At 35.8% G+C, this 11,125-nt stretch overlaps 1 protein-coding gene and 1 pseudogene across 3 annotated transcripts; both read right to left on the bottom strand.

The window, feature by feature from the left end:
• Positions 1–321: 321 nt before the first annotated feature.
• LOC107612756 (bidirectional sugar transporter SWEET2-like) lies at positions 322–4,375 on the bottom strand (annotated as a pseudogene). The gene is made up of 7 exons (XR_015896500.1): positions 4,163–4,375; positions 3,929–3,965; positions 3,483–3,694; positions 3,229–3,386; positions 3,017–3,136; positions 1,370–2,875; positions 322–684 (listed from the first exon to the last, which is right to left on the bottom strand). The product of XR_015896500.1 is annotated as a bidirectional sugar transporter SWEET2-like (transcript).
• A 388-nt stretch (positions 4,376–4,763) lies between these two features.
• On the bottom strand, positions 4,764–8,941 carry EMB3141 (Pentatricopeptide repeat (PPR-like) superfamily protein). 2 transcript variants are annotated; one of them, XM_088496987.1, is made up of 3 exons: positions 8,698–8,941; positions 7,908–8,549; positions 4,764–7,102 (listed from the first exon to the last, which is right to left on the bottom strand). In XM_088496987.1, the coding sequence occupies exon 3, from the start codon at positions 7,032–7,034 to the stop codon at positions 4,914–4,916; it is 2,121 nt and encodes a 706-aa protein (XP_088353113.1). In that variant the 5' UTR covers positions 7,035–7,102; positions 7,908–8,549; positions 8,698–8,941; the 3' UTR covers positions 4,764–4,913. The 2 variants fall into 2 exon arrangements, with proteins under 2 accessions (XP_088353113.1, XP_088353114.1); XM_088496988.1 differs by lacking the exon at positions 8,698–8,941 and having other exon boundaries at positions 4,764–7,215; positions 7,908–8,493.
• Positions 8,942–11,125: the final 2,184 nt, after the last annotated feature.

The raw sequence follows: 11,125 nt of genomic DNA, 5'->3' as shown, positions 1-11,125 counted from the left end.
AATGGGTTAATAAATAGGCCATTTTGTCAAATAGAATAGATATTTGAGAGTTCATTTTATCAAAAGCAAATGTGGGGTGTCTTTTGTGTCAAAATCAAACTCAAGGGTACCATAATAGTTATTTACTCTATTATTTATAAGTTTGCCAACTCACTAAACATGTATACTATTGATACACTTATCACACAAAATAATTTTACATCTCTCTTCTCCTTCACTGCTCCCCAATCTTTCTGCACACCTATTTGAGGATGACAAAATCCTAATAAAGCTGTTTCGCTACTTTTAGACTATGGTATGTACTACTCTTACTCTATAGAATTGACAAGTTCAACCAAATGATTTTACCACACCATAATAGGGTATCTGCCAACCACAGCAGCACAACTTCAGATATCAATACATCAATTACAATTACAACAGTACAAAATAAAAACAAGTTTCTATGATGCCCACTGCTGCAAACAATAGCATTGGAATGAAACTAAACACAACAAAATTGAAAAGTCAAAATCACAAACTGATAATCGACTTTACTAGCAGCAACAACACATGTCCAGATGTTGAACCGTGTGTATTGGATCTCCATAAGCTAGCACTGACAGCAGAAGCACTAGAAATTTCTGCAGGGTCATCTTACATATATATGTAGGCAGGTTTTAACAGGAGGGAATTTCTGCAGCCCTGAATCATTATTTGAAATAGAAATACACAGATTAGTAAAGCTTGACACATTAGTTTTTAATCACTGTTCTTGCAAAAGTATGTACTATTTAAGTATTTATCACACATCATAGAGTTGCAAGTTAGTGAGTATCTATAAAAAACAAGCGTGTACTATGATACTATCAGAGGTTGTTAGGAACTCAAAGTATGCAAGGACCATGTTAAATTGCTGTATTCTGCATCCATGATTAAACCATATGAATTGAGATTAAGCATTATATGTTCCTCGTTTCATCATACACAAACAATCAAGTATATTAAAATTATTTTAACTTTTGTAATTGATAGTCCAAATGGAATCAGCAACGCCATACCAATTTCAAGTACCATTTAGACAATAAATTACAATACTCAACAAGCATGTGAGGATTCTCTTAGTTCCTAACACAAACGTTAGGAAGATCATTTACGATGAAACATTAGCTAACCATATGCATTATTCAAACATTAGTAAAGGTATCTCCTTTTTCCAATTCAATAAAGAAAAAGGAAAATATGCAATCAAGAACCCCTAACCTTTATGTTTCAAAATTTCATATTTAAAAATAATGCAGTTAAACCCAAGAGAAGTAAGCAATAAATATAGCTATAAGGTATAAATCCATAAATATAGTTTATAAGTTTTACAGTTTTGGCCCATTACCTTCAGAAGATGCAGCTTTTGCTATAATAGTGTTTGGGAAGTGAGCAATCCTCGACCAATCTTCAGTTTTAACCGGGCGTGTAGCAAGTAAGAAGGCACAATATCTGAGATACAGCGCCAGTAAATCAGTAAGGGCCTTCATGCAAGGACTTTGAAGCAAAAAATGTCTCAGCAAGTGAAGGGTTGTGAATCAGCTCCAGTAAAGCCTTCAAATCGTCACAAAGTGTGAAGAAGATTCTCAGTAGAGGGTGAAGGCCATATTAATCATGATCCTCTTTCCCATTTACACAAATCAAACTTGTCGCAAGTTTTGTGACATTCCATTGGCATTGCTTCTATGTCCATTTCTTCTCGTATTTCCAAGTGCTTGAGTAAAGACAGAGGACTGACAGATGAAGACGGATGCTGAACCAAACAAGTTTCAATCATCGGCTACACATTGCACAGTCCTAACTCCAACTTGAAAATGGATGGAAAAGAGGGCATGCAAGTCAAATTTGGCTAATTCCAGATTTGCAAAGAGAGACAACAAAAAGGAGGTAGTGACAGATGATTGTTAGTATCATTTGTCTTGTTGAAATCTTCTGACCTTTGCCATCCACGCAAATTCTTGCAGTTAAAGAGGACAAGTCTTTCCAAAGAAGGGAAGAATAATGAAAAAAAAATTGAAAAAATAAGTTGTCTGTTATGGGTGTTTCTGTGTCCTTCCTGTAAAGGAAGACACAAAATACACTAATTCAGTGTCTCAAGACACAATATCCGTGTTCATGTATCATTTGTCAAATATGATTGTCTCCATGTCCGTGTCCCTGTCTCAGTTCGTGCCCGTATACAAACGAAGCCTAAGGTCTTTGAAGGACTAATTTGGTGTCATTTGTTAATTAGATGGGAAGAAACTAAGTGCATATTCTCATTGATGAATGATATTTCAGGTTGATTTATCAATGGCACGTTATAGCAATGCCAAATCAGAAATCAAAAAGCAAGTAAGAAATCAGATAAAGCATGTGTTAGGGATTATGAACATAGTTTAGGGATCAAGGTGGAATCATTGTCTGAATGCCAGCACTTCATGTACTAATTTCATGAAAAAATTGCATTCTTAGTCAAATAGAGAAAAGGCAATCTTAGCGATGGAACCAAAAGATCATGAATGAGTATGCTGCATGATCACTTTTCTAAATTCTTAATTGGAATATGAAACAGAAGCACTTCATGAGTTCATCATCAATAATCAACGCAATTAACTCGGGAAAACTATCTCCAAATTGAGCATCAATCAGGTTTAGCATGGCCATTTTCACAGATCAACCCCACAAAATTGCAAAAACCAGATATCTTATTCTGCAGTAATCTGCACTTTCCCATACCTTTTGTTTTCGGAAGTACTAATCACGCATACGACACTATCAAAGGTTCTCCGGATTCTTCTCTAGATTTACTCTCGTAATAGAAATATAATACCAACTGCAAGATTCCGAAAACAGTTCCTATCCCATTTGGTACCTGGAAAACACAGATGTAATCAAATAGATAAATGTTAAATTGCACAGAACAAGAGATAACCAACAAAACAAAAATTCTGAATTAAAACAAGAATTCAAAAACAAATACGAAAAAATAAAATAGTGCTCAGAAGAACCTTACATAAATGAAGAGGTCCTCATTGAGCAATCCATAAACCAAAAAGGAGGGGCTCATTAGGAAGGTGGAGAGCGAGAGATAAAACGGCATGAATTCGACACTCTTTGTCTGAATGACCAATTTCTGGGAAACATAAGTACATAATTCAAGTAAATTCATCAAGTCAAAAAGCACAAATCAATGTTAATTGGGTATCTATGTAACGAAAAACTTACAATTATAAACAAAGGTGAGGCAAACATTGAAATGAGGGAAGCACAGCTCAAGAATTCAACCAGGATTCGCATGTTTGACTATCAATTACTTGCAAGCTCCCAACTAAAATGATCACAAAAACGCCGATAACTGCCAGCAATAGTCCAAACATTCTCACCTATCAAATTGCAGTTTAAGAGTTTCACAGCTTAAGTTAGAAACCAACCATATCCGTATCACAAGAACAAGATTCCAATAGTGTGGGGAAGTTAACCTTTTTTTATTTCTCAGCATACACAAGGAAGATAATTATGTACACAAACTGAAACACTGCTCCGATCGAATAAACCGTCATTACCAATATCGGTCGATATCAGAGGTGTGCCATACCACATGCAGATCAAGCAGTTCATGAGAGAGTAAATATACGGCAATCCTGAGAACATTTCAGTTGACCCATTTCTGATAATTCTCCTAAATGTAGGTCTACAATTCAAAAATAGAACAAGAGTTAATAACCAATGAAACAAAAGGAATATAAAATAATTAAACAGAAGTTTCTTATGAATAATGATTTAGCATCATAAAGATATTCCTAAGCATGTTCCTAAATGATAAAGAAAGTGAAAAGTATAAACTATCAATGTCTTGCAATCTTTTAATCAATTCTTGCTTCATTTAGTAGTTTGGAGAATAAATCATTTCTCTAAATAAACTTACATGGGAGATACAAACAACCCAAAAGCAAAGATATTCCCTGCAAAATAAACAATTAAACATAGTGATTACGGAAATAAAATAAAATAAAAAGAGAATCTAAACCCTGTAAAGGATAATCTACTAATCCACTACTACTAGCATATTTAAAGTTGGTTCCTTTTGATTCATCAAAAGAAACCAGAATGCTCAGAATCCCAGAAACAGCGAGACAAAGACAAAGATTACGGTTTGTACCTGCGACTCCAGCTGCATCCTTTGCAACCTCATAGACAGGATATGCAGCAGAAGAAGACATTAAGAATCCTCAAAAATCAAACACCAAACCCAGACAACAACAAATGCAACCAAACCAACCCCTTAATTTATAGCACTACAATTGGAAGTGAAATTTGACTATTCAAGACATGCCCTATGTGAATGCTTGTTCCTATCTCACAGAAATTGGAAAAAAACAAAGAAAACTCCCCCACGTTTAATAGAAGGACCAGAAGGTTTTTTCCTCTCTCCAAATCTTGTACTTGAGACTTGAGAGGGTGATAAGTAACTGATAAATGCAGCTGAAGGCCTGTTATGTATAATGATGCTAAACCTCAAATATGGTTATCACATAAATAAATTAGAAAAAGGGGGGTTTTGTTGAGCCACTAAAATTGAAACAATTTGCAATTGTGTACATAAACAAGTGAGTACTATGAATACTATCAGAGGTTTTTAGGGACTCAGAGTATGCGAGAACTATAGCACTACTTGAAGTCAAATAACAAAACATTTCACATAATGAAAGGAACTGTTCAAACTGATCCCTCTGCATAAAAGAACAAATCAGTGCAAAATCTTGGAAGTATGATAGGTCTTTTATTAAAGAATCTCAAAAAAGAATTACATCAATTAAAGGATTGCATCCTAGCAAAACTGAGGTTTAGTTTGAGGGAAAGGATGGAAGTGAGTAATATGTCCTTGTGAATTGAATGACACAATTTTGTCATCACCAATAATCTCCACAAGAACAACTTCCATTTCTAAAATGGTGGAACCTACTAGCATCTCTTACCACAATTTCTCTTCCTGTCACCAGGGCTATAAGCTTAATTGCAGTATGACAGTCTCGACATATACGATGACCCTGCATGATCTGTAGAGGCATCCAATTCGGGGTGTTAATTAGTCCAAAAGCAATTGCTAACTTTTCACTATGATATTTCAGAACACGTTGTTCCTCTTCATCAACATCAGGAAGCAGCGCTTCATCATCCTCCACAGTGTAACCATACCTTGATATCTCTTCCATCAAATTGTCCACTTTTTGGTATATCTCTTCTGTTTGGGGGTGGGATTTATCTCCAGAAAGGAAGACATTTTGCCGTCTTTTAACTTCAATCCAGGTACAAGCATGAAGCATTCTTAAACCCTTCCTCTTCAAGGTCTGTAACACACCAGCAGCTTCCTTCAATCTTCCAGTGGTGTTATATATATTTAGAAGTACTACATAGTTACACATCTTCTCGGGCTCCATTCCATAAAGTTTTTCTGCTGCCAACTTCCCAAGAATAAAATTCTCATGCATTCTACATGCTGTCAGCAATGCTGCCCACATATTTGCTGTTGGTTGGAAAGGTGCAAGTCTTATTAGTGCTAAAGCCTCATCCAACAGACCCTCTCGACCTAATAGCTCAATCATGCATGCATAATGCATTGGTCTGGGCTTAATCTTGTGATCTTTGCTCATAGATTGAAAAATCTCCCAACCACGTTCTGATAGTCCAGAGTAACTACAAGCAGATAAGACGGCTAGGAAAGTGACATGGTTGGGAACCATCCTTTCTCGAAGCATCTGCTCAAACATTTCTAGTGCCTCCTCTCCTTGGCCATGATTTCCATATCCAGCAATCAATGCATTCCAGGATATGATATTCTTCTGGTGCATTGTGTCAAACACATGTCGAGCATCTTCCATCCTACCCCATTTGCTGTAGAAGTCAACGAGTGCTGAGTTCGCCACCAAATCTGTGCCGAAACCATGACGAACTAATGCCGCATGAGCTTGTTTTGCATGTTCAAATGAAGCCAATCTTGTACATATTCTAATCACTGTTGAAATAGTAAAATGGTCCAGTTTAGCACCAATATTGCGCATCTCATAAAACAAATTAAGAGCCTCCTCACTATAGCCATGAAGTGCATAGCCAGAAATAATAGAATTCCATGCCACGGTCGTCTTCTTTGGCATTTGATCAAAAACACAATAGGCATCATCGATGCTACCACACTTGCTGTACATGTCAATTAGTGCACAAGACACAAAAGTATCATCTCCCACCTCCATCTTCAAAGCGCATGAATGAATTTGTCTTCCCACCTGAATAAGACCTAATCCAGCAGCTGCCTTGATCATCGTGACAAAAGTGTGAGGACTGCCATCATTAAACTCTTCCCACATACACAAAAACAACCTGAAGGCCTCATCATTGTTCCCAGAATCCACAAGCCCACCAATCATCATTGTCCATGACACCTCATCTCTCTCTGGCATATCATCGAATAGCTTCCACGCATCACGCATCAAACCACATCTAACGTGCATAAACAACATCCTATTCATCATATACAAATCAAGCTCAAACCCACTACTAATCATAAGATTAAACACCTTCTTAACCCCTCTAATGTATCTCAAACCAACACAAGCACTCACCAAAGCATCGTAAGTACTAGCACCAACATATCTACCACCACCTTCAAGCTCCAAAATCTCAAACAACTCAATTGCATCCCTATACCTATTGCACAGAACTAGCTTCTCTATCTCACTACACAGCCCAACAAAGGAAGGTTTCCTCATCTGAGTGTCCTCCAAAACAGGCTCTACCTTCTCATGATATGGTATTCTCGAAGATTTAGGCCTCCGAATGCCACTTTCAGTAGAGCAACAACAAATAAGGGAAAAGTGGCTCGTCCAATTCCTCACCTTTGAACGTAAACCACACCCAAAGACGAAACCTTTACCAGAAAAGTAACTGGATCCGGAAGAACCCAAAGCGGAAAAGTAGCAATCGCTTTGGGATTGATCCAATGTGTAAGATTGGTATCGTGAGAGTGGAATCTCCATTGGTACCAACGACAACAACAACTGAAAACACGATGTAGAGCTAGAAAAAAGGAGAAAGAGTGCAGCACCTGGAGAGTTGAGATCACAAGGAAGAGTTAACATCAAGGTTGCGAGAACCGAACCAACCATTGAACTGGTCAAGTGACTGATTTAATAGTTCAATGGTCTAATTGGAGTTGAACTGTTGTCGAACCAATTTAATTAAATATACAATAAAATCATTAAAAATTCAATATAAAATTTCAAATATTCAATTTCAATGTTTTCTAAATTAATAAAATTCAAAATTTTACCATTTCACATGATAACTTGTTCATATTTTATCATTAAAAGATTCACAAAATAAAAAATTTTTAATTAACTTCTAAGTTCTAATAAAGTAATCAGCAACAATACTCATCACATCAAAGACAAAAATATAGAATTGAGATAAGCACTCCAAGAGGATTATAATTATAGAAGATCAAACTCAATTACTTGACAATCAAGATAAGCACTCCAAAAGAATCAGAACAGAATGGTGATGAACAGAAGAAAGAAGAGAGGAATTCTTGTGATATAAGAAATGAATTCAAAGACTTAGAATTGAGAACAGAATCATTGACACACTAAAAAGGACATACACAAAATTTCAAGAAAGACTTCTAATCAAGTATTCAACAACAAACTCAGTATACAAAAACAAAAAACGCAGCATTCAAACCCAGAAAATCCAAGAACAGAAAAACTAAGCAAAGAGTCCAAACTCAGCATCCAAACTAAACTCAGAATCACATCAACAACCCCAACTCAGAACACAATCCCAACTCAGACTCTAGTACATAAACTCAACTCAGAATCTTAGAAATTGAAACTGAAGAAGCAGTGGCTTACCGGAGACACGGAGAGGGAGGAACGGCTGTAACAGAATGAAATTGGACAGAGAGTGAACTCGCAAGAGGATCAGTTCGCGAGGGCGAGGCTTCGGGTAGAGATTCACGGAGAGAGAGGACGCGCTTGAAGAGGATCGAGCAACCGTTCCAAGAGCAACAGTTTGCAACGGCGAGGAGAAGAGTCCACGGCGGCAGAGAGGGACGTTCGCACTTCGCCTGAGAGGGATCGAAGACGGAGACGGGCTCGACCACGAGAACAAGACACGAGTTCAGGGCTGCCGACGACGACGAAGACAGAGGCGGGCTTGACAACGAGGATGAGACGGCGATGCCAACAGCAGCACTGAGCAGAGAGGGCGCTGGTGGCGCTGGAACTCTGAGAGAGAGAGGGGGGTATTCAGGGTTGTGAGAAATAGAGTTGTTATTCACGTTGGTGAGAAGGGTGTGAATGTGAAGAAGAGAAAAGGGGGGAAGTAGGAATAAGTCTGCATCCGTAAACTGGAGAGCATCGAGCATTCCGCCCTGATTTGTTGAGTTTGGTAGTTGGTAGTTACAGCCGATGAAAACATGTTTCTTGCTCGTGTCTCTTGTTTATGGGAGGCTTTGTTCGGTGCTTCGTCTATGATTAGGACCATCAAAGTCCCTTTGGCATACAAAGGGGAGCAGAAAATCGAGAAATTCAAATCTTGACATATAATTAGTAATTACCTACCCTACACTTTGAAAAAATTTTAAATTTTTTAATTATATTTATTTTAATTTTAAATTAAAAATTTTGTTAAGTTTCAAACCTGGTGGCAAACAATGATGGATACTATTCAAACTAGGCAAAATGGTGGAAGTGAAATGAGGCTCCTTGCGATAAATTGCTGGAATATATGGATGGAAAGCTCGTAACAAACTTGTCTTTGAAAAGGAAAGAACGTCACCAGAAAACATCCTTGTCACCAGAAAACGTCAAGCTGCTGGAACCTGGAAGAAATGGAGAGAACCGCAATGAATAAGAATTTGGAACAGAGTTTAGTTCTGTCCCTTATTCTTTCCCTAGCCTTGGATTCATCTCTTATGACTTATCAGATAAGCTTAGGGAGATCCTTCCTTATTTGTAGTCCTTTATTTGGAAAAATAAAATAAAAATTTGTAATTTTGTAAAATGTTTTATATATTCATTCAATCAGATTCGTTGTTTTTAATGATTATTTACGCAATACATATAAAAAGAAAATATTTTCACTTGTTTTAAATTGATGGAAAATTCTGTGATGTTAAAAACTAATTTTTTCAGCATGTAAAGAATTTACATAATAAACTTATAATAATATTCTACATCAATATAAAAAACTTAACCAAATCATCCAAGCACTTTTTAAAATATAAAATATAAAATATTTTTTAGATAAATTGTAATGATATTTTGATATTTTATTGATATTAAAATATAAATTAAAATTTTTTATTTTTTTTTAATGTCTTATTTTAATTATATCAAGTATTTAAAATATTTTTTGTTTTAATAAATAATAATATATACTATATCTAAATTTATTTTAAGAATATATGTTAAGAATAAGACTGGACACGTAGACACATGATTGTATTTAGGTATGTCCAGGAGTGTTCGGAGAAGAATTTTTTATTTTTTATTAAGACACGGTTGGACACAGCAGACACGCGTGTCGGACGAGTGTCGGTGAGTGTCGTGTCCAAAATGTGTCCGACACGCGGACACGATAACTCAGCGAAGTGTCTGTGCTTCATAGGTTAACGCGCCTCCCCCCTCCTCTCAAGTTACGTGAAATACACGCGCGCCTCCCTCTCCCTCCTATTAATGTAAACTTCTTCAATGTAAACATTCTTCAATATTAACGATTTGCATTGTAATTTTCGGATCTACAATCTCTGTTGCTCGTTATTCTTCTTCTTTTTTATTTTCTTTTGCTCGTTGTTATTCTTTGCTGTTTGTCCTTCTTCTTTTTCTTATTCTTCTTCGTTTTCTTATTCGATTTGTGGATTTATCTTCTTCGTTTTCAGATTTCAATATTCTATCAAAACAACGAATGATTCAACTTTAAATCAATTGAATGAGAGCAATTTGGATTATTCTTTTGAAACGAATCAAGCGGACGAGGTTTGGATTATTTTTTGAATCGAATTGAATGGAATGGAATGCAATTGCTAAAATGAATTGAATTGAATGTACGCAGGTGTTCTGAATTGAATTGAATTGAATTGATAATTTCTAAATTGTAGACAAATGTGTTCTGAATTTGATTTTATATAATGGATAATGTTTCGTTCATTTAGTACTATACAGTTGATTCAACTTAATAACGTCTTCGGTTCATTATGCAGAAAATTGTTTTGAATTTGATTTTATATAATGGATAATGTTCCGTTCATTTAGTACTATACAGTTGATTCACCTTAATAACGTGTTCGGTTCATTATGCAGAAAGCTGTTTTGAAACTGAATATTAGTAGAAACATTTTTTTAATAGTGATATATGCACTTTTTCGGTCCATCCAGTGTATTAATTTCGATTCATTTGGATTTTTAGGGCTATTAATGTTTGATAAATACCCTTATTTCATTCACTGTGAACCTGGAACAAAACAGCAGCCAGACAGTTCCAATAAATATATACATTAACATCTCAAACCAACAGGACAAGGACTAATCCATCTTAAATCGGATATATACATTAACATTAGATTTCCAATAACATTTACATTAATATTCATATACATACATTCAAAGAAGCAGTGTTTACTTTTTTAAACAAGTTAAACAAAATAGTGTTAATTACAACCAGTCAAACAAAGTATATCCTATTTAATATCTAAATCCCATATGTAAATTTAAAATAAGAGCTGGAGAGGACAGCAGATGGCTTCGGAAGTCTTATTGCTTCAGATACCCGAATCACTTGATCTCTCATTTTGTAAATATGCTTACGCTATAGCGCGGCTTCTCCTTCTTTGTCACCGTTGTCTTCTTCATTTTTGCTGTAAAGACAAAAAAGTTTGGTCAATAATTCATTCAATACACTGACAAGTACAAGCATGCACATTTTAATCAAGTGAATCAAAATGAGCAACTCTACTGAACCGAACAATATTCATGTGCTGAATAAAACGTGATAAACATTCATTCATCAAGAAAAGTATTTTTGCATGCACAAGGACTCAACTGAACACACTAACAATTAAGTGAATCAA

The sequence above is a fragment of the Arachis ipaensis genome, chromosome B8 (genome assembly GCF_059453495.1).
Source record: "Arachis ipaensis isolate K30076 ecotype BB chromosome B8, ASM5945349v1, whole genome shotgun sequence".
NCBI classification, from domain to species: Eukaryota; Viridiplantae; Streptophyta; class Magnoliopsida; order Fabales; family Fabaceae; genus Arachis; species Arachis ipaensis.
The sequence above is the reverse complement of the archived record's forward strand: the minus strand, read 5'-3'. Positions and strand labels throughout refer to the sequence as shown.

What these genes read in the sequence shown, in the direction of transcription:
- EMB3141 (XM_088496988.1), bottom strand. Translation starts at nt 7,163, where the DNA reads ATGGTTGGTTCGGTTCTCGCAACCTTGATGTTAACTCTTCCTTGTGAT.